The following is a 25682-nucleotide window of genomic DNA, read 5'->3' as shown; positions in this document are numbered from 1 at the left end:
AGACACTGTTTTGTTGCACGACCAGGTATTGATTTGCAAATCAACATATTTTCTTTGATTGAACTGTTCTTAATCACATTCATATCTCACAAATCATAAGAACTGAGAAATGTTTCCCGCATTTGTTGATTTATCAAATTGAATACTAAACCATTTACTTGAACTCGCTGCTGAATTACACAGGCCAACGATGAAAAAAACTTTTGAATGAATTAATCTAATTCTTGTAGACTCTAGCGTGCTGAAAACAAATATAACGACAAAAAAGCCGTGTCACCCACCATTTTTTAACTTTTCAACACTGAATATTTTAAGAAATGAAATCTTTAGTGAAATCAATGATATTTTATTATAAATCTATTACTAGGTATTTAGTGGTAAAAATTGGTTTATATCCAGATGGCAGTGGTCAAATTGATGCAATACACATGGACTATTAACTACTTACTTACAGCTGTTTTTTTTGTTACAATCAACTGAACCTCACGTTTCTACATTTTGTGCACAGCTTAGTACAATGGCTAGTCATGTTTGTAAGAATTTCTCTAACAGGCTTTGTTATATTTCTGGTAAATTTGTAATTAAAAAACATTAAAGATTTTGTTAAATGCGTATTTCTCATACTTTGGAACTAAACTTGGTGATCAGGATAAATCTTGGGCGCCACATCAGGTATGCTATGTGTGTTGAAAATCTTAGAAAATGGTTGAAAATGGAGAACCGAGCTATTAGATTTGCTATTCCAGTGATATGGAGGAAGCCAATAAACTACTCTAGTGATTGTTACTTTTGTAGCGTTGATGTTACCGATTACAACTCAAAAAATAAAACAGTAATAAGATACCCTAATCTTTCATCTGCCATCTGGCTAGTAGGCCATGGTCCCGTATCTTCATGTCCTTGAACCACCACAGAGTTTTGATGATGTTTCCTGGATATGTCTGATGCAGATGATGAGTTTCAATGAACAACAGAAAATTTTGAACCTCAGTTGTTTACTCAAACTGAGCTAAATGATTTGGTTAGGGAATTGGGCTTAATGAAGGAAAAAGCTGAACTGCTTGGCTTCAGATTCAAAGAAAAAAACTTGTTGGCAGCAGAAGCAATCATTTACATATATAGAAGAGAGAAAAAAAATTTCTGAATTTTTCAAATAAGAAAGTGATTTAGTACACTGCTCAGATATTGCCAGTTTGATATATGAATTCAAAACTGAACACAGAAAGAAGGGATGAAGGCCATTCACAGATTCTACTAAAAATAGTTTGAAGGCTGTTCTGTTACACAATGGTTAACACATTTATGCACCAATGTCTGTTGCTCTTACTGTGCATATGAAGGAAAGTTTTAAATAAAATAATATTCCACTCGTGGTTGGATGATAAGTGGCCATTTGAAAGTTTCATCCATGCTCCTTGGTCAGCAAAGCAATTTTACCAAATTCCTATGTTTCTAATGTTAATAGTAGAGCAAAGGACTGATGTTGATCGGTCAAGAAAAAAATGGCCTGCAAGAAAATGAAAGAACATTCTGTGCAAGAAAATTTTGGATCTGAAAAACGTTCTTCTGCCACCTCCACACATAAAATTAGGCCTAATGAAACAGTTTGTGAAAGCCTTACTCAAAGATGGACAGTGTTTCAGTGTTATCTCAGTGAGAAAGTTCCGTATCTATCAGAAGCTAAATTGAAAGAAGACGTCTTTCTTGGGCCTGACATCCGAAAAATGATGTTTGATTCCAACTTTAAATCAAAAATGGCTTTAAAGGAAAGGAAGGCTTGTGTATCATTCAAGCAGGTTGTTACCGATTTCTTTGGCAACAAAAAGGACCTGCATTATATTTCTATTGCAGTCAACATGTAGGAAAAGTTCAGAGTTAGGATGTTTAATGAGCCTGAAGATTCACTTTTTGAACAGTCACCTTGACTTTTTCCCAGACAATTTGGGTGATGTCAGTGAAGAGCAAGGCGAATGTTTTCATAAAAATATCAAATCGATGGAAAGATGGTATCAGGGCTGCTGGAATACCGATATGATGGGAGACTACTGTTGGTCACTTCACCGAGAAGTTCAGCAAGCGACACACAGAAGAAAAAGCTATAGCAGAAGCTTTTAAGAGACGAGGGAAAGGAAATACAAGCCAATGGATACATAAAGCTTATGTACTAAAGAAGTATTTTCATGTTTATACTTTAATAAAAGCTTTATTCATACTTTTTAAAAAGTTAAAAACGATTAAGTTTTTTTTAATTCTTATCCTATGTTCCCTTAATTTCCTAGTTTATAACAAAGTGACGTCGTGATGAAACTGTGAGTGATATGAAACACTGAAGTCAGATAGGGTTCAGCACCAAATAAAACATAGAATCAACATCTTAAAAGTTTTCAAAAAATTATTTTCTGTTGCCCTGGGTTATCCGATTGCAAACATTGGCAGCAATGTAATCGAGCCTTGATATTGTGTCATTAGAAAGCATAATCTTTTTGCTTCTTCCACATCTGTTAAAACACTAACTGTATCAGTTGCAGCAGGCAATATGAGGTTTTCTGCAACTGCATGGGATTTGGACGTCTTAGCTGCTCCTAATGCTATGAGATAAGACGCTTCAAGTGTATTTTTATGTTCATTCATATCAGTCAGTATCAACACATTAAATAGTTTTAACCAGATTTCATTGGCATGGGTCGGGGGGGGGGGAGGGGTGTGTGAAATACATCATATATTTTTTTTTTATTTTTTGTAGGTCACAGAACTAAAAAGGTTAAGAATCGCTGGTTTAGACAATCAGGATGACTCTGTAGAAATACAGGAAAGAATTTTACTAGGTTGACAAACACCAATAAGAGAAAACTAAGAAGAGAATAAATAAATGTTAATAAAAATGCATGGTCGCAGTTCATTCTTAATTACTCATTGTTTTAATAAATACATTTCTGAATTTACGTTCATAATGAGAAAGAGAAAATCTTTACTTTCTGTCAACAAGTTTTGAATATTACAAACCTAACATCCTGTCATTGTTTTCCTCATCCACTTAAATTTATGAGTAGGTCAGTTTAATATAATCAAAACATTTAACAATATAATTAAGAAAATTTACATTTAGAAAATGCACTGAACGGATATGTGTTAAAAATGAATTACTTAGGGTAAAATATTTTAATTATATATTAATTAAAAAACACACGATTAAAACTATGTTAAGAATTTTCCTGTAATTAATTCAAATTCGCTATAAAATTTTTAAGAGCAAGTAATATCATTCATGAATAAATGGATTTACCAAATTACCAACTTTTACACTCTTACACTTATTTTGTAACATCTGAACAACACTTAGAAGATTAAATGAGCTTCATTAAATTCATTGTAAACTTAGTACAAAGTTATTATTTTATTGAGATTACGCTGCAAGTTTTTTTTTTTTTTATTAAAAACTTAGTATTATTAAGTGGAGGTGGCAGAGAAAGGGTGTGAAGCTACACAGAAAGCGCATGAAAAATATACCACTGTGAAACAATAAGAAAAAATGTTATTAACCCTTTGATTACACTCAATCGATCAGATTATCAGACTCATTTTCTCTGTTTTTAATAATTCAGAAAATTATTATTAGGTAATAATATTGTCAAATAATACAATTTATTTTTGTTTTGATTGACTCACTCTACAGGCATTCGATTAATAAAATGAACAACATTCTTTAGTATTAATCTACAGAAAACCATTATCCCTCATTAAACAGTGATTTAATACATGATTTGGAAAACAATGAATTATATGGATATTAAATTACACAATATTTTACTGAATTATAAAAGTTAAGTGTTTTTAAGAACTTTATGTAATTTAATTACTTTATTAATTTCAATTTATTTTTTAGTTTCAGAACATTTTGTACTTCATTACAAACTTAAATGTAACTTTATCATGCGTGTTAAAAAATGTGTAATATTTCATTAATTTTTATTACAATGGATCAATAGACACTTTCAGAAAACTTTGGTTTGGTTACCTACAACTCATATCTTGACATTTATTAAGCTTCTAGTTTTAAATCTTCAAGGCTTTACTAAAAATAAATACAGTGTTAATTAATAGTTTATAACTCCTGGGTATTAAAATCGTACATTAAACTCATTAAATGAGACATAAGAATTATATTTATTCATGCGTTACATAAGTTTTTAATTAGTCCATTAACAGATCGACAGAAATCATATGAATTAAACATTATGCAAGTCAATTTTATGTTGGAACAGGTAGCATCAAGGTTATGCGCTGCAGCAGAAAACATGGACGTACCATGTATTTGTTACAATTATACGAGTTGAAGAATTTTTTTCGAAAAGTTTCAAACGTACTAAGTTTAATAGCATGTTTTCTAGGTTCTACAGCTGTATTATTAACTCTTCTTCATTTAAAACTTGATATATTTTCAAATGAAGCATTAAGAAACAAATTATTTACTCCTGTATTTTTCAATCTTTATAAACAAATGGTTCATGAATACTTTGTGACAGTGCTTATCGCTCTGTTTACATCGACTGTTTTTATCAGATTAATATTTTTTTGGTTTCTTTATCCTACATTTGATGTATTAAGACAAACTGCTCATTATATTATCGGAATTATTTTAACGATTTTAGTTATCTTTTTCTGTTTTTGTTTAATTCTTCATCATTATATACCCAATTTGATACAAAATCTCGCATTTCAATCGTATTCTTCAGCTTTAACGAATAACTACAGTTTACGTCAACTCACTAAAAATCTTATGCGTCCTGAAAATATAATTTTGCAAGTCGCATTGTGTATTATTGCTGCGGTAAGTTTTTTTTTAACTCGCTTACTAATTATGTTTTACTATACTGTTGCAAGCTATAATCGCACCACTAATCTTTTTCATGTAGTAAATAAAAGATCTTTAGCGAGTGTCATTTTTGATGAGAAGTATAAAAAGGCATTACTGTTTGACCCAGCTGCTCATGACAGACAAGGTGGCCCACCTGGTCACGGTGGTCTGAGTTTTAGGAAAGGAGGTGGTGTTTCTGGTGATCCAAGGTTTAGGAAAGGAGCTAATTTAGATGAACAAAGAATTAGAAAGATGAGGCTTATTACAATTGAAACATTGCTTGATGACAGGGACAAGAAAAGCTAAATGATTTTATTTATTGACTGAATTTTAATTAATAAATTTAAATTTATTAATCATCGATTTAAATACAATATATTAAAAAATAAATAAATATACTCATCTAAACGTAACATTATTTATAAAATATTCAATTCTAAGTTTAATAAAATTGTATTCTGCATCTAGTTGTAATTGTTAAAATAATACAAATAATATTGCAATAAAAAATATTATTATTTCATGGATATTTGACACACACACTGGAAAAGAAAATGTATAGACTATAGTTATAAATTTATACAATACGGAATTGAATTCTTAAGTATGTGGAAAAGTTTTCATAATAAAAATACTATTATGAAAAGTGTTGAAATGTAAAAAGGAGATTACAGCAAAAATTTTGTTTATTTAGTAAAATGAGAAGGTTGACACAAACATTCCTCAATGGAGTCCCATTATATTGTAATGGGCTTTTCCAGCAATTGGAAACTCCTTTAATGTTTAGGATTATTCTATTATTATATTCCATTCTAAGTCATCATCAGTCTGGGAATGAGCTCAGTTGAAGTGAATGGTACACATTTGACTTTTATGAAGAAAGTCAATATCAGACTGAGTTGAAACGATCAGTATCGGTGAATTACCATTGCAGTGTATATAAGAAGTAGTTGAGCTCCTTGCCTATTTTGGCATAAATACAAAGAAAGAAGATTGGATGCTCTTTCATAATTTTTGCTGACAATATGAAAAGGATAGGAATTTATTATGCAAAGGTGAATAACACTGATGGTGGGATTTCCCTACACTAAACTGACAACATGATCGGTGTACAATCAATATTGATTTGTAAGGATCAAAAAAGTGACATGTCGCTTGCCTTGTCAATTGTAACAAAGAATACTGTAGAGGAAATAAATTGATTGTACAGCTAATTGCTTCCCATTTTATAACAGGACTTGATAAAATTGCAATGTTAGTGCACAGCAGTGATAAAATAGCTGCACTGTTCTTTTTATACAGTCACTAAAGAGAACATTAGTGATGATCTTGACAGTGTGCAAGCAGAAGATAAACAAGACCGCAATAACTAAAAATCAGCATACCGGTAAAAATACGAAAAGAAACTGAATATTTTATTTGGGCCAGCAAAGCTGCAAACAAGGCCCACAACAAAATTTAAAAGCTTAAAAAAATGTCAGATATGATCTTTCAAGGTTTATTAATTTAATTAGTGTAATTTTTATATCTGCCATTCGTAAAATTTAATTTAAAACTAACGGTTTCTTTTATACACCCAAAGTATTTTATCCACACAGCTGCTTCTATATTCTACACTTAGTGTAAATTGATATTCTCAACCCACCAGGTCGGTCTAGCGGTTAAACTCATCATCACAATCAGCTGATTTCGAAGTCAAAAGTTCTAAGGTTCAAATCCTAACAAAGGCAGTTACTTTTATGCGGATTTGAGTATTAGATCGTGGATACCGGTGTTCTTTGTTGGTTAGATTTCAACTAACCACACATCTCAGCATTGGTTGACCTGAGACTGTACAAGACTACACTCCATTTACATTCAAACATATCATCCTCTGAAGTAATACCTTATGGTGGTTACAGAGGCAAAACAGAAAAAAGAAAAGGTATTCTTTCTCAACAATTTTCTTGTGCAGACAGTGTACTCTCTAAATAAAGATAATAAATGCTGGAAAAAAGCAAATGTTATGTACTTAGGACCGATTAAGTTTCATGAAGACCACAGGAGAAAGGAAGTAGTTCAATTCTCCAACCGATATCAGAAGGAAAACTAAAATAAATAAATTGTTAAATAATCGATGATAAAAGGGAATTTAATGATGTACATCGGGAAAATGCTGTTTAAAATATCAAGGAATCTAAGATTGAAATGTAGACAAAAAAGATATTTATAATTCATAAAAAAAATCAAGTAGAAATTATAAAAGCGTATAATTCCAGTATAAAAAAAAGATTCAAAGGAGAGTAATAATCAAAGGAAAAAATAAAAACATTTACATAAGACATAGGTCTTTTACCGGTAAGAAATGATTTACAAAAATACTGTACGATACAGATTTACTGATGAGAGAAATCGATCAAGAAATAGGTAAAACATAAAGAAATGACAGAAAAAATGAACAAAATAGTGAGATTAAATACAAGAAAAAAGAAACCGTAATGTACAAAAGCTGTCTGAAACAGTAAGTCATCTAAAAGATTAAACCCAACAAATATACATGTGATCGTACTTGTGGCACCTTGGTGTCAAGCTGAGAACATTTTGAACAAACCTGCTAAGCGTGATTTGAATATTTTTATAATTTTAACCTGTTGAGAAAAAAATAGCTGAATTATTTTTTAATTAAAATCAGGTGGCATAATCTTTAGAAGTAGATGGTTTCTTAGATATCTCAATTGTGTTCTATTATATTAATATCGAAAAACCTCTATTGAGAAAGCGTGGATGACAATCAATAAGTATGTTTCAATCATGTGTAAAAGAGGGTGAAGAGTAAGGGAGTGAGAAGGATATTTAAACACTATTATTTATTTACCAAATACAATATAATTCAGTACACATTATTACTAGTTTAAAAATGTTAAATGAAAGATTGCATAAAAAGTAACACTTGAACTTTCAACTTGCACTATCTTTAAAAATATACTACTACATTGTCTGAATAATATTTTTCATTTACCATCGATTCGCCGTTAAAAAAAGTAATTAATATTTTTTTTTTTTCATTTTAATTTAAATATATCGGCATAATTTAATTTTTATCTTCTTTTTTTTCAAAATCTTATGAAATGTATTTGAACTTTTCCAATGAAATAAAAAACAAACATAAAAATAAATCATTTCTAAAATATTTTCGGCCCTGATAGTATAAAAACTTAAATTTACACAAATTTTCTCGATAATCCTAACCGTTTACACAGGTCACGCGAATTAAATAACGATAGGAAAAATTGTCGTTACGAACCAAATCATCGGCAAATTTTGGTTAGTACGAATTTTTTTGATTCCTACTTTCCTTCCGATAAAGATCGCGTAACAAATCTAATTAAGCATAAATTACGAAAAAATCGAAATAAAATAAGAGATGACCTATTAAAATTAAATAAGTGATGACCTATAATAGATGACCTATTAACAAACTAAATGCTATTTGTTCATCAAACGAAAATCTGTAAATAATTAATTAAGAAATGACGTCATTACCTCTTCCTAAATAATCTTTATACAATAACCGATCTCATCTAGTCCTACCAAAAAAATTTGCGTTTAAAAATAATCGCAGAAATTCAACGGTGCAGTCGAATACGATAGTGAAATGTCAACGATAAACAATCCAATACCTGTTTGTTACTTACAAGTATATATCGTGCGAAGATAAACGCGAACGTTATTACGTACAATGCTTGTAATAATAATTATAATAATGAAAGAAAGAACGTATCGTCCTTTAGCTAAGCCAAGACGGCCGACCTTGGACGCCTATCTCTCTATTTTCGATAACAAGTACATAACCTCGAACACTGGTTTAATGCAATGTAGTCCGGTCTCGGAACAAATAACGTCCGTCAAAAGAAATTTAAATAAAATCAGACCGCTTATTTTCACAGCTCATTTTTTTAAATTAAAACAATAAATCAATGCGATATTCATACCGATCGACTACGATTAATCGATATTTTCCGTCGAATAAAAGGCGTACGTATGACGTTTACGTCATACGTACGCCTATTACCAAGGCTAGCTTTTAATTTAAAATCGTTTCGTTACATACGCTTAATACTCTTTTGAAGTTTATATAACATATTTTATTCGCCGTTAGGAACAGACTTGTTTTTACATTTTTAATACTTCGAGCAGTAAATCTGTTTTTAAAGAAAAATAATCGCTTTTATCGAATACTGTGGACTCTAAAAAATTTTCTATTTTACGATTATATATATCTCGTTGTTAAAATAAGCTATTTTACATGCAAGTAGACTTAATATACTCTACCCGAACAATGTTAGTACCCGAAAAAATAATAGTTCTAATATACGACTGTACGACTGTCGTGAAAATAATAAAATATATTTAAAAAAAATTATTTTATATATTAAGAACGAGTCGATTAAGATATTTTTGCAATTGGACCTCATAATAACCACGTATGTGTAGTCCCTTGACTTCTTTTTTCCAAAATTCTTTCGTTCTTTCCCTTAACTTTTTTCGGTTCATCCACCGTTTCCTTTTCTGTTTCTCTGGAAATTTTGATTTATTTTCTAGTTTTCCAAAAATCTCTCCCTCAAAAATTATTTATTTTCAAATATTTAATAATTTTAAATGTTTTTAGATTCTTTGTACCGGTTTATTTCACTTTTTTTCTCAAAAAAAGTTAAATATTTGTTTCGTTAACCTATTTTCAACCGTTCTATTAAGATGACCGTAAAATTTGAGTCTTATTTTTTCTCGTAATACGGTCGTCGACGTAGTTTTTTTCAAAATTCGGTAAACTTTTTTAATTTAAAAATATCGTCTTCGAACTTTGGTGCTTGGATTTTATTAAAAGTCTTTTTTCAACTTTTACTACATTTTCCTGAGAAATCTATTTATTTTTTTTGTTTCTAATATTAAAGGCCGCTTCCATTTTTGTGTTCTGGGTCTTATTCCATCTTTTTCTAAAATATTCGGGATAAATATTTTAATTTTTTTTTTTTTTTAATTTTTGGATTCGTTTGATGGATGATTATTCTTCAGAAATTTTCATTAATCGGTTTCTACTTTTATAATCGGAATATCATTTGGTTTTTCCGTTGAAATTTGTAGACTGCACAAATATAAGACATAAATATCTTATGTAATACCCGATTGTGATTGCCGGAGGCTGAACAGGGAAAAAAAGGGTAAAAATAAAAACGATTTCGTAGTGGTGGCCGGTGATTTTAACGGCAGAGTCAGAAACAGACTGATAGCAAATACGGATTGCGCTTTCGTGACCTGCAGTTAATGATAGCGGATCGAGACTATTTAACCGGGCTGTGACGAATGGTTTTAAGATAACTAATACTTTTTTCAAGAGGACCATTAATAAATATACACGGGAAGCGAGAGAGTCACGAGATCTTTATAATTATATTTTGGTCGATTCTAGAATAGATAAAACGCTTACAGACGAGCAGAATTAAATCCAGATCGATACCCCGCTGGACGGTATCGGCCCCGTGTGGAAATAAGAAACAAGAAACGAACAGAAATCAGCGTGTAATATTAAGTTCTTGGAAGAAGACGGTATAAAATAATCGTACCGGAATAGACCGAATAAATATTTGTTCAGCGACTCCTACTGCTGAACATATAGAAATCGAACAGGTAAATGCCATGACAGCCGTTACGAAAGCTGGAGATGAAGCGCTGGTCAAAAGGGTGAAGAATAGAAGGAAAAGAGGTCTAAGAGTTTGGAACGAGAGCTTTGGAAACTGTGATATAGGAAAAGAAAAGAGTGTACCGCAGATATTTGCAGACTAGCTGTGAATGTGATTATCAGTTACATAAGCGGAAGAGAAATACTGCAAAATAAAAATACTGGAAGTAGTTCATAAAAATGGCTGGGGAACATTTATACACAGTAGGACTAAAAATTTCCTAAACTAAACTAAATAAAAATAGAGATTTAAAGATAAACGAATTTACTCACATAGCCCTCTACATAGAACCCTTCTCTACTTTACACTCGCAGCCGGTAGAGCCCGTCAAACGCTCTGGAGAAATCACTTTGTGGGATCTCCTTCAACTGCTCTGTGCAAACCCTTCGAATGACCGGAATGTCGTCGAAAAAGCGGCCTTTCATCAACTTGAATTTCAGGAACAGAAAATAGTCTGCTGGAGCCAAGTCGGGCGAACAGGGCGGGTGGGATAAGACGGTGATTTGATATGCGGCGTAATAATGTGTTAAAACTGTTGCCGTGTGTGCCGTGGCGTTATCGTGCAAGAGAGTTCGACTACCCGGATTCCGGTACTCGGGCCGGATTAGACGAATGCGACGCATCAAGCGTTTCATTACTTCCAAATAGAATTTAGAATTCACGGTTTGACCGGTCGGAACAAATTCACGATGAATCGGGCCCTTTGAGTCAAAGAATGCGATCGACATCGTTTTCGATCTTGATTTTTGCCGCCTGACTTTCGCCGGTCTTTGCGTTCCAGGACTCAACCGAGCGGCGCATTGACGCTTTGTTTGCGGATTATACATGAAGCACCGGCTTTCATCCCCGGTTACAATTGTTTGCAAAACATTCGGGTCGCTATCGGCAGTTTCAACGAAGTTTTGAGCGCAAGAAAGGCGCACCTGTTTTTGTTCTTCGGTCATGAAGTGCGGAACGAAACGGGAGCATACCTTTCGGCGGTTTATTTTTTCTGTTAGAATTGTACGTACCGGGTCTTTACTGATTTTTAGCTCTTCTGCTACGGCCCGAAGGTTAAGATGAAATTGTTCAAGCAGGAGCGCGTGCACTTCCGCAACGTTTCTGTCGTGAACAGCTGTAGACGGCCTCCAGCTTCATTTGTCGTCATCCGACGACTTTCTACGGTCTTTAAACCGCTTCCACCGCGAGTATGTTGTAGTACGAGATCCGGCTTCATCACCGAATGCTTGCTGTATCGTAGAATAAGTTTCAACGAAAGATTTTTGAAGCCGAAAATAACATTTCATTGCGCTTCTCTGTTCCATGTCGCGAGTTCGCACAAGGTCACACGAATACAACGTACGCGGCCGAATATAACTCGAGACTGGAGCGACGAAACGCGATGAAATTCTGCACACAAACTCGTCAGACATTGTACTACATAGTTTCTTGATTGTTAGAGAGATGGCGCTACTTGTATCGACTACAGAAATTTAGTTCGGGAACTTTTCAGACCTACTGTGTATACTCCTTAGAACACGATCTATACGGTCGATAGGCTTACGCGTACAAAATATTGAAGATAATGAATACGGAGAAGAAAGGTGATGCGAAATCGGAGATGAACTCGGAACAGGAACGGTTTGATTATTTTCGTAGTCTGGTGTCGATGAGTGTAATGAAGTAGATATTGTAGAGAAGGCTGCAGATTTTGTTTCTGAACCGGCACTGACGGATTTTATCGCTTTGAAGTAATTAAATATAGCGTTAAGATTAATTAATAATAGGAAGGCCGATGGAAGTCGTCGAATTAATGGAGAATTATTTAAATACGGCGGTATTCTTTTAAAATATAGTTTTCTTCATTCGATCGACATATGTTGATCGCGACTGAGGATACCTCAGGAACGGCTAATCTCTGCAACCGATTCACGAAAGAGCGAAAAGAAATATTTGTAAAAAATATAGGAGTATCTCTCTTTACTAAACTCAGCATAAAAAATATAAGATCGTTACAGCCAGATTACAGATGATCGCTGAAGTTCGATTGCGAAGAAACAAACCGGTTTTAAAAGGAGACGTTGTCCTGTACGGACAACGTTTTTAGTTTGTATAACGTTTATATTAAAGCGTGTAACCGCTTAAAGTTTGTAAATGCTTATATTAAAGCTTATATAACGCAACAGCAATAAGAATGACTGAAGGAAACAAACTTTTAAACGATAATTTAAGATTACGATAAGGATTATCTTTATCGCCTGTAATATTTATTCAGATCGTTTATATTAATGCGGAGAACTCAAGCGTCTTATACACATAAGACAAGTATTAACATATATATTCACATAATATAGAGAAGGCGCTCGTCTTCTCCATATTAATATTAAGCGCCATTCGGTGTGACATTAGGAAATACTTTTTCGAATCGTTTATTATTTGCTGACGACACGTCGTCCTTGCTGAAAACTAAAGACGAATTACAAATGACTTCGTTTAGATTTAGTAAACCGCAGCGAATTTTAACCGTAAAGCCTCCACCGGTAAAACGAAAAAAATGGAATTCACGGGAAAAGAAACGATTACTAGTAAGATAATATTAAACGAGATGATCCTTAAACGGATTCCTGGACTTACTTACCCGGGCTATCGTTTAACTCTCGATCGAGACGACGATACAGAAAACAATCTGCAGATAACAAGTTGAATAATTTTTAACAGCGTGTAGAACTATTCGGATAATCACAGAAATAAGGCTAGCGAAGAAATCTGATTAAAAGTTGCACGCAGAAAACACATACACGATCGGTGAGAATTTATCAGAATGTAAATTACCAGCTTATATAATCATAAAAATAAATAAAGTAATCACCTTTTAAGTGTCAGTCGAAGGTCTGTTTACATGCGACTGGGATCCTGAAGAAGAAAGGCTCGTAGACCTAACGCATAACAACCATCCGAATATGCGAGATAGCCAAAACCTTTAAAGGAAATAATAAAAACGGTAATGAAATTATAAAACGATTCGCTAAAATTTTTATGATTTTTCCCAAACGAGTGAAAAACGAAAAGATGAAATCAAGAAACGATCTATACACTGTATTAATTTCAGAAGCGCTTACTCAAGTACATATAACCTTACATATTACATCTGTCATAAATTTTATAAACCTCAGCAGAAACATTAACGTTTATTTAATTCCCTAAATATTTATATAAAATACTTGTCTAATTGTATGTATTTTTTCAAAAGTACCCTTCCAAACTCTAAACACAGTACAATCCTTTAATAATAATAATTATAATAAAGTTGAGAATATACACCTCTATCTCTGTTTTTCCTGTTTAGCCTCCGGTAACTACCGTTTAGATAATTCTTCAGAGGATGAATGAGGATGATATGTACGAGTGTAAAGTGTAGTCTTGTACATTCTCAGTTCGACTATTCCTGAGATGTGCGGTTAATTGAAACCCGACCGCCAGAGAACACCGGTATCACGATCTTGTATTCAAATCCGTGTAAAAATAACCGGCTTTACTAGGACTTGAACGCTGGAACTCTCGGCTTCCAAATCAGCTGATTTGGGAAGAAGCGTTCACCGCTAGACCGACCCGGTGGGTTTTGAGAATATACACCTAGAAAAGCTTAAGTAACAGTAAACTATATAACAAAATGGTAACGCCTGAAATGTTTTAGGCGGTTACACTTACGTAAATATGTATGTGTATTTTCACAAGTACGGTAAAGTTAAACTCCAGTAGCAGAAGAAACCACGTTAAACGGGTTCAATCATTCACATTAAACGGCAACGGGACCTGACACAAAGATCAAGTATTATCAAATTACTATTACGTTTGTCAAATATGATCCCTTAAGATGGCGTGCTGCGAAGTTTCAGGCGCGTGAGTTAATCGATTGTTTTTCACGATCGAGTAAAGCGAACACCTTCTGAAATTTTCGTAAAATAATACAATCTAAGTTCAAATTGTTATAAATTATACCTAGATAGACGTTCAAAAAGAGTTACGTTCCACTTGAAACGATTCTCCCCTTTCGTATTCGAGAGTAAAAAAAGCGGGTAACTGAATTTAATTGGGGTCGTAGATCTATTCAAGATTATAAATGCTCTTGTTAAAAAAAAATATCAAACTTTACAACTTCTTGCTTTCTTCGACTTCCTTTGCGGTTTCTTCAACGCATCACAGCCCATTTCAAAACTAATACCGTTTACTATTTTTCACAAAAAAATTAATAACATTTTTAATAATTAATTTATATTTTTATAAATAACCTACCCGATACATTTTCAACGTCCGATTAAAAAACTCTCACTCTGAATTTCATAAAACTTTGATTAAATTAATTAGCAAGGCGAATCGAATCAAAATTAAAGACCAGTTTTGTATTAATAATATATATATATATAAAGGAACTCCAAAAGGAACCTTTTAATAAAGGTAACAGGTTCGCTCTTGTAATACTGCCTTCTGACACACGATAAACAGACGGTTATAACGTGAGAAAAGCTACCGGACCGGAATAAGGAATGCACGAGAACGAACGAACTCGTTCGATCGTCTCACGCTTCGGGTCGGGTCCGATCCGGCAGGTAAATATGATAGAAGTATAAATACTAAGGGGGAAAACCATTTAAAAATCGGTTCTGCGAGACGTCAGTCAGCAACAGCCTTCTGCAAGGACAGTGAAGGAGCAAATTTACAGTATGAATTAAGCTGGACACGATTAAGGTGACGTCACGAGTAATTCCAGTAAACAAAAAATACTGTCGGTGAGTTACTGTAAAACTATAACTGAAAGGGATAACGTACTAAATTTCATTCGTATACTGTTACGGCAGTTTTATTTGTGAACGCCAAAGGTATTTTCCAGTGAAAGAACTTTATACCTGCGGTACCTAGTGCACAATCGTTTGTTAATACAAGACTAGTAGTTAAAAGTGTTAAGACTAGCGGTTATGCTATATCTTTTGTTAACGGGTCTGAATTCTGGTTTTCTATTTATCTCCCTGGAATAAATCCTGACGAGTATTCTAAATTCTGTTTTGTATATAATCTCTATTTATTATTACGACTGACATTATGATTATTTGTTTGTTATAAACATGTAATATTATTATTGTTTACTGTTGCCAATATTGTCTAATGGACTTTGCAATGTCCTATTTATTAATATGAGATTTTTTTGTCTGTTATTACGATTATTATTAACATTAATGACTATTTGATGTGAAATATTATGATTGTTACTGTTTTGATTATGCGATGTATTAATCGATTGATTATTGTCGCTTATTATTATTATTATCACCACCATTGACATTAATATTGATTTGTCTTCTTTTAATTATGTTTGTAAACCGATAAACTGTAATTATATAAACATTCAAAATGGTCAAACTCTCAATATCCTGATCGAGCCGCGAACACGAGACAATATACATAAAACCACATACAAAATCAAATAAATATTTGTAGCAACACGGTTATCTTGGCCGACATTGTTTATTTTATACGATTAATATTACTCGCAAAGTTGTTCTGTTTAAGTAACAAGCTGCCCTCTCTTATCTTGAGTATACAAATTTATCTATCTCCTGGATTAAGCCGGTTTCCATTCCATACAAAACGACGCTATTTTTCATTCCTCCCTCTCATCAGACCGCAGAGAAGCAAACCGCTTATCGAGATGAGGGAAATGAGTAAATCTTTTGATTCCGGTGGTGTACTGTTAAAATATTTACTCATCGATTACAAGTACTGTTATTTCTATAAAATCCACCGATCGTAAAAATATTGTTTTGGTCCTCGAAATAATAGCCATGATTTTTCGTGTTGAAATTTTTTCGTTCGGCGAACTTTAACGACAGCTCTGAATGAACCGTCTTTTGACGTTAACATTGATTTTAATGAAATCCTTGTTTTATCAAAAACCATAAAACGTTAAAAAAATTGCATCCCATCTATCATAACGATCCAGAAATAGACGTCCCGATACATCCACTGATTTTTGCTTTAACCCGTCAATAATTAACAATTCTATACTGTACTCCCTATATATAAAGGAATTCCACGTCGAGAACGTCAATCGTGAAAGTGTTATAGGTTTTCTTTAACTTTACTTTCGGTCGTACATCACCCGTCTGAATACTTTTTACAAATACTGGTTTTATTTTATAATTTATATTTTTATATTTATATATATATATATATATATATATATATATTATACACACACACACACACACACACACACACACACACACACACACACACACACACACACACACACACACACACACACACACACACACACACACACACACACACACACACACACACACACACACACACACACACACACATACTGCATTCGTACGCTCATGTTATCGAATAATATATACCTCGATAGCAAAATTATAAGGTAAATACGCTCTAAAAGAAACTACCGGATCGAATAGTAATAATATCTTAATTTAATCATTCTCTCAAAGGACAAAGACAAATCGTAGTTAATTTTTTTATGACGATGAGAAATGAATTTTGTAGCGCGTTAAAAATGCCAGGTCGACATAGAACTTTCCAAAATTTAAGTCAGAGATACGTCTGATTACGGATCTCGTAAAAATTACGAGGTAAAGAATAGATTAACGCGTGCTAGGAGGGAGTTGCGGTCCAACGCGGTCTTTAAAATTCGGTAAAGCGACGTTACAATATATAACTATCGTACAGATGAAATAAGTAAGATTTATACAACTAAATTTACTTCGGTCCCGTGTCGGTAAATAGGTATAAATAAGCCGACATTAAAATTTGTGAATGTGAAAATATCCATATATAATAACAAGAGTTACAAGCAATAATCACATCAAACAACATAATTAAAAGAAAACCAAACACAATATAGCAAGGTAAATCGAAACAAAAAAAAATATATAAAAAACAATAATAAACATTAAAAATTAGAATCTTTACTAGTTTCTTTTAAGTTTATTTTTATTTTTCAACACGGCCCAGATTTTTTATATTAGCTTTAACGAAAACAAAGCAGAAATGTCAGCAGTCAGCTGCAGTATTACATATAGTTCGACCGGGAAACATAATTTAAATGAATAACAATGTAATATTATATTAACATAAAACAAAACATTTAATAATAATACAAACAATAATAAAAAATGAGAAAGAAAAAATATATATGTGTGTGTGTGTGTGTGCGTGCACGTGTGTAACTATTATCAGTACAGTAACAGGTTAAGTGTTGCCTAATCGCATTAAAAAAATGTGTGTACACAGTTGATACAAGTACAGGTATTTAACTCCGTAATATAAATGATAACTACATGCGTGAATAACACTCTTTACTTTCAAATTGTTTAATTAAAAAAATTATCACTACACTCTCAAACAGATACACATTTGCAGGGCAAAGAAGAATAAAAAATCTTTATAAACGAGTACCACCAGTGATACTTACTTAAACGCGACATATTGTTAATAACAGACGATAATTTTTCAATAAAAGTCTTTAAGTCATTCCTTACTTGTCAAAGTAGGAGGAATAATTACATAATTCTGACAAAAGAAAAACTGAAAATTTGTATAAATAAATTATTTAATTGCATACAAGCTGAGGATACGGGGACGTAAGTAGAAGCACAATCCGGCTAATAATTTGAGATACCAAACTTTGAGCCGTTATAACTCTGTAATAAACAGTTCGGGAAAAAACGATAGGTACGACAAACGTTCTGTTTTACATTATTTTATTAAAAATTCCTTTATACAGCGAGAAACACGCGATTTAGTTTTACAGAAAACTAAACAGAATCAACTACAAGAGAGAATTCACTGTTTCAATCGTTTTTACTATCGCATTGCACTTGCGATTTCCAACCGACTGCAACAAAACAATTCTATAAAATACACCGTTAATGTACGAAGTTAAATTTCTACCCGAACCAAATTTCCAAGTCGTTTCATTAATTTTAACGATAGCGAGCATTTAAAGTAAAATGTTACGTCGATCTCAAATAATCGTAATAAAATAAATTTTAAATAATTTTTCTTTAAATCGTATATAAAAAATTATATAATAGGATGACAAGACTTTTGCTGCATCGCAGTTCATGTTAGGCCGGTGCGGACGGATATCGGCGGTGGAGATGCGGATAGGGAACAGATGCTCTGCACCTAACCTCGGCATTTGCGCCACGTTAGAGCAAGAGGTCGATCGTAATGGATAACAACGTTCGATCGATCCGGCGATAGAGAAACTAAGAAAATTTACAAATATACTGAAATTATACTGTGTAATATTATACAAATTACAACTAACTGCTAGAAATTATTACATTTACTTAGATTTTGAAGGCGTTGACTTTTTTAACTCGATTTTATTTTTAAATATTATTTTTACCGTTTCGATTAAAACAATAGAAGAAAAAAACAAAAAAAATAAAAGATATTAATAATAAATAATTACTACAGCAGTGCGTTTTTGTTTCAAAGACTTTTTAACTCGATTCTGTGAAATGTAATTTTGGAATACATTATTTAATCCACGATCACATAATACAGATTTATAAATTAATATCGTTTTTTTTTAATTTTACTTTACGGGAGAAATCATATTCATTATATTCATCGTTAAAGAAAAAATATAGGCGTAGAAAAAAAAACAATAGGTCGTTTGTAATACTTTAAAGCATACTCAAACTTATCAGAAACAAATCTAATCTTCATCGCACATACCGTTTACCGTTATAGTTATAATTTTAGTTCGGCCAATCGTTTTCAAAAGACAGTAATTATTCAGATTCTTGGTAAATCGACTAAAAAAAGAAATTTTCACAACAGTACATTTTATATTACGATTCCCAAAATGTACGACTATTTTTAAATGCGACAGCTACACGACCGGAACTTCGTGTAGAGAAAAGGACTTCCTGTCGAAAAAAAATTTTTTTTTATACGATTCTGCAGATCTACATGTCATTTTGGAGAAGTTTACAAAATGTCAATTCCTAGGATCTACAATTTTCAAGTTAAGGATGTATAAAAATGTTTAAAAATAATGCTAATGCTCTCCATCGATCAATAATTCTGAATTATTTGTTAAACTGTAGGCTGCAAATTTTTACGGCCTTATAGTTTATAATATATGTAAAAACAAAGATACATGAAAAGTAACGTTTACTCTGAAAAAAGAAAAAACATAATTACAACACAACTACTTCCTATCGATGTAACCTCGCCGATTACAGAATGAAGGTCTTGTCATAATATTTTTTTTTAATAATTAATATAATTAATTCATACATGCACGCATACACACAACTCTTGAACTCACAATTTTTTTCTTATTACAATCTACTTGTCCGTAACCGTTTAATAGCGTCGATCGTTTTTTAATCGCATTTAATTATCGGATAAATGTAAAAATAAATAAACTATTAATAACGACATTAAATTTATTTAGCAGATCCTATTTTCCCCCGTATCGTAATTTGTTAAAAAAAAATTTAACATTAGCCGTCCCGTAAATAATAGTATATGGCAGATAACGTACAAGAAAAATAGGATCTCTAATTTTAATAGAAAATTATCGTAGCGTAAGAAATTATCCAAAAAATTATAGATATTTAGATGCGCATCAAATTCATACAAATGTTACGTTTTAATGTACTGAACGTCCACGATGAAAATTAAACGGTACGACAAAAAATCAGTCGCATATAGGTTAAATTAATTTGTTTTACAAGGGTCATTCGATAATTAAAAGAGACAGACAAAAATATTGTTTATTCACTGAAAATTAAACTAACGCTATTTTTCAACGTAATCCCGTGTTACATTTAGGCACTGGTCCTTATCGCAGAAGTAAAGAGTTGTTCACCTCGCCGTCTGAAAAGTTCTTTTACCGCATTCTTGACTCGCTCGTTGTTGTCGAACTCGATGTGCTGTAAAAACTCTTGAGGAACGAGCAAAATAAAAACAAGTATCCCGAAACCTAGGATCTACAATTTTCGAGTTTAGGATATATAAAAATAATACTAATGCCCTCGATCGATCAATAATTATGAATTATTAGTAAAACTAAATTATTGTAGGTGGATGCGGCAACACCTCCTGACAAACTTTTAAATAGTTTCCCTTGTCTTTTCAGCGATACGGGGGGGTGGGCGTAATCGAGTAAAAGAATCTAGCTTTTTGAGAAAGAATCGAGATATTTCTTCCTTATCGGGAGGGTTTCACTATATTTTCTATCTTTACGATAGTAATCTCTGTCGACTGTAGGTCGTTCTTCCGAACAATCCCAATAAATCGGGTATTTAGATTTAAAATCCCGGTCGGCATCACTTCACCGTGCGTAAATTTAGATTTGTTTGCCGGGCAAACCGATCGCACGTGTACGTTCTTTAAACTGATGTTTGGATTTCGGTTCGAAATTATAAACGAAGTTTCATCGCGTGTTATTATGCGATCTAAAAAAGCATTACTTCTGCTAAAACATCGTCCGGGTAGACCATCTTGAACGTGATTTTCAGTCGTTCAGCTTATCGTGGATAATAGACAGCGGGTTGAATCTTTTGTCATACAGATTTTTTGAAGTGCATTCTGACCGAGTAGATATCAAAAAATGTGATTTCATCAACAGGGAAAATACCGACGGTAAATATTTCCAATTACGAAATACCAGACGCCGTTAAGATTTTAGACCCGCCAATATTTATAGACTTGTTCTGTGTTTGTACGCTTGCGTATTCGGAAACGCAAGTAAAATTGTACGCCGGATAAAAATTTATCAAATATTTTCTTAAGTTATCGTCCGATAAAATTATATGCTAAATTTATCTTTATTCTGTAAAATATACTACTTTTTACGAGTTCCTTACACGCCGCTTTAAAAAGAACATTTCACATCGCGATAAAATTTAACGTTTAAAGTTACGCTTTTAAAATAAGATAAAAGTAATTAAATCGAAGAGAAAAATTCTCACATATATGAAACGTTCTCGCATATATTTTACGTAATCTAAAATAAATCGAGTAAACAGAAACCGGCGTACAATAAAAATGTTGTACGATCGACATGATTACTGCGTTTAAAAAAACTATTTTTCCCATCCGAAATGAGTATTAAAAAAATAATAAAATTCACAAAGAGATGTTTTAATAGAACGCTAGGTAACGGAAATGTATACACACATGCGGCCTTGATCGGGATTAAACTGTCCCGAGCATAAAAAAAATATCATAAGATATTTTAAGGAGGCAGTTGCGAACTACAATTTCTTAACTGCTGCTATAGGTTGACGGTAGCCGACGACCGAGAGTATTCATTTTTTTAAATAAATCCTTCACCAGAAAAACTAGTTAGATTTCGGGAATAATAAAATAAGAAATAAATAAATAATAATTGAATTTTTAGTTTACCTATTCAAGCCTTCGCTTTCAGGTGTCCAATTTGTCGGTTTTTTTGAGTCGTCCTCTTTTATTCTGTCTTCCTATAACAAATAAAAAAAGAAAATTAGCACGTCATAAAAAACAATTACACACCGTAAATATTACATCGACAACCGAGTTCATGAGCATAATGAAAAAGAAACAACATTCCGACCGTACTAACATATCTTTATAATGTAAACATATTGAAGATGATATTCACCGATGCGACATTTGTTTATTATACTTTTTTACAAAATTTATTTATTTTTTCACACGGATTACATTAATTTGTCGCTTTCCACTGTCACAGACAATTCTCTTACGACTGTGACGGATATATAAAGCGAACGAAGTATAAGAAGCGTTAATCAAATTAACTTTCCGTGAGAGTAATGATTTTTAATATACAACTATACCGATAAAGACACGAGTTGCAGTCATCTTGGCGCGCTATTCACAGCTTGATGAAAAGTACTCGTTAGAAAACCGCTTTACTCCTCATTATAAAGCCTAATAGATGCTTCTTACTTTTTTTAATGCCATTTCTTAGGAGGAACTCGCACCGCATATCGTTTTCAACCTTACGGTTTCGGCTAGCGACATAAAATAACTTATAGTTTTAGCGTACGGCCAAATAAATGCGACACAACGAATAACATATCGGTGATATGATAATACTACGTGTAACGATATGTAAATTAATATAAAATTATTTACATAATAGATGTACATGGTACGATGATTTCGTAAAACGTTTACGTAAAAGTTATACGCTTATCTTAAGCGTATAACGTTTACGTAAAAGTTATACGCTTATCTTAAGCGTTAGCCATCGTATATATTTTCACGCGACAAGTTAACAACGACGAGGAAAAATGGAGTTAATGTTTAAACATCTCCCGTAGAATGATGAAATTATATAGATAAAAACGGTAAATTACTGAAGCGAGAAAATATAATTTCTCATGCTATATAGGACGATGTAAATTAAGCGTCGCTCCACGGCAGAAAATAGTACTACAATACTTAAATCATCGGCCCTAGTCTTTCCTACTGCTGAAATACAAGTATAACAAACAGAACAAGAGGAATCTGTTAAGAATTGCTTTCTTTAAGCATAATAACAAGGCCGGTCCTGCGATGAACATATCGCTATACTTAAGTGATCTTAACACGCAGACGTTAAACAAAATGAAATCGATGTAATCATGCAGTGAGAACTTGTCCAAATCGCTGGATAGGTCGTAGAGGAGCCGTAGAACGGTCTGCCAGTCCGTAGACCTGTCTCCTCCGTATTCATTTTTTTGGGGGTATTTGAAACATAATGTTTACAAAATAAAACCTGCAGACATTGACGAATCGAAAGAAAGAATAATCTACAAATCTGCTCGTGTACCACCTGACGTGATATAATAAGTTGTAAACGGATATTACTTCAGGTAAGCACTCTGCCAAGTACGGAGAAGAAAAAGCGTTTTGAACAATTATTGTAGAACGGTACTCTTTAAAAATTATTTCAACAGTAATTTACGATCGAAAACATTTTTTAAATTTATTTAGATAAATACTGTAATAATTAAAGCGAATAATATCAGTCGACACGGCCGTTTAATTTGTAGTGTTGTTATTTATTAGTTATTGTTTATTATTATCAATATTATAGCCCGGTTTAAAGTTCGTTGTCGTACGCATTACGAATGTAAAATGCAATAAAATTGTTCATGCAGCGCTTTTTACCTCGTTTTATTGTTAACACGATTTTTCCGTCGTCGTGACTTTGAATGCGTATAACTCGATAACGAAGGCGTTAACAGAATAACAGGTTTCACCGCTGATTTTCTTGTAAAATTTTAAATCAAAATCAGTATCGTACCTTCCTATTTGAAAAAATTAAGTTCGATTGAATACGGCGAATTCAAGAAGGCGGACAAAAATTAAAAATCCACCGTAATACAGAGTTACTTTAACCGTGTAGAAACCCCATTTCTTTCTGACTGCTAATACCTCTCGGATATGCGTTATAAAGCCGTTTCCGTACTTAAATATCACCCGTACTTAAAATACGGATAAGAGTGTATACATATAGGCAGATTAAGAAATGCGACTGAAGTTTCAAGATTTGTACAAAAAAAATGAACATAATTAAAAGCATTTATGAGGAATAAAAAAAATTAATCGGCCAAATAATAAACTCCGATGAAATAATAATCATACATGCGCAAGTGCATGTGCGCGCGCGCGCGCTCACACACACAAAATACGCTTAAGAAGTTAGCCGCGTATGATAACGAATACTTTGAACACAAGCGGTAATTCTTAACCGATTTCATAAAAATTTCTCATTAAAACACTGATTTTTAATAATATTGCTTATGCACAGAAGGAAAAGGAAAGAGGGATAGAAGAAAACGAGTCGCAAATTTATAACTTTCCAATTATTAATCGAATCGGACAAGTCTGAAATATTAACATAAATGTTTAACGAATGCTATTTGAATACTCAGCAAGAAAATAATACGTTCACAAGCAGCTATTACATAGAAAAAATTTGAAAATGCCATTTTAGAGCGCTATGGAAAAACCAAACGACGTATAGACTTTAAGAAAGTAGTATCAAGAAAGCAATATTTTTTCACGTAAATCCAATTTAATTGCTACTCAATTACACTGTAGGAATTAGAGAAAAATAACAATAATAATTAATACTATTATTTTAAGCGATACGCGGCTGTTGAAGTCAACGTAATTACTAGAAACATCATTTAAGAAAAAACTAGAACAAACCGGCATAACGGTAACAATTCAGTCGACAAATAACTTGAAATAATACAATTAACAGTGAAGGAAACCATCAAAGATGATAAAATAAGAATAATAAATTGCGAGATAAACAGACTACAGTACTCGGTAAATGTGAAAAACATTACGTTAAACAAATCGGTATAATATTTAAAAAACAACGAAGGTGAAATATAAAATCAAAATACAAGTTTTGCAAAACATTCTCAAAGAACACCGTGATGTGGAGAAGTAAAAGATAGCGTGGAAATTTGCCATTTTATCAGTTAAAAACTTACAAAGAGGTAATCGAAAGTTTACAAAACCTATCGAAGTAATCCTTCATTAACGGTTAAATTTTAATTTAAACGCAATATATGTTACTTTCAACAGACTGTAAAAATTAAACGGTAATAAAGAACCGGTTAAAGAGAGACGATTAGTTTAGTCGGGAAGCAGCTGATATTAATCGACAAGTAGAATTTACGTTTTAAATTTTTGTAGGTCTGCATTATCGAGTAAATATTCATTTGTATTTTTTAACTTCGCTTGAAACGTACACGTACAAAATGTTGCATTATTATAGTCGGGTGTTACCTTTTTTGATAGATGTATTGTTTTTACAGTTTCATATCATAACGTTTTTAAACATTATCTAAAAAGCATATTATATTACAAAAGATGTAAAATGATAATACCGCTTGACAATTTGTCATCGCAAACTTGAAAACAAAAGAGAGCCGGTATCGAAGTACAAATGCAAGCGTACAATCTTTTTAAGACTAAATAGTTATAATCCATCCACCGAGTGGTTTTTTTGAACCGCTAATCTGATATTTGCAATCCTCTCGAGTAATAATCTTTTAATAGAGGTAAAATCATAGTCT

The 25682-nt window shown here is 32.6% G+C and overlaps 1 protein-coding gene across 2 annotated transcripts in view; it reads right to left on the bottom strand.

Annotated features, from left to right (window-relative positions):
- Positions 1–25682, bottom strand: part of Cyt-b5 (Cytochrome b5) — a 79489-nt gene that overhangs the window by 8194 nt on the left and 45613 nt on the right. For both annotated transcript variants that reach the window (XM_075371802.1, XM_075371801.1), the window contains exon 3: positions 22006–22076. In XM_075371802.1, the coding sequence (XP_075227917.1) occupies positions 22006–22076 (71 nt within the window). The remainder of the gene's footprint in view (positions 1–22005; positions 22077–25682) is intronic.

Source organism: Lycorma delicatula, chromosome 7, assembly GCF_047948215.1.
Source record: "Lycorma delicatula isolate Av1 chromosome 7, ASM4794821v1, whole genome shotgun sequence".
Lineage (NCBI taxonomy): Eukaryota > Metazoa > Arthropoda > Insecta > Hemiptera > Fulgoridae > Lycorma > Lycorma delicatula.
The sequence above is the reverse complement of the archived record's forward strand: the minus strand, read 5'-3'. Positions and strand labels throughout refer to the sequence as shown.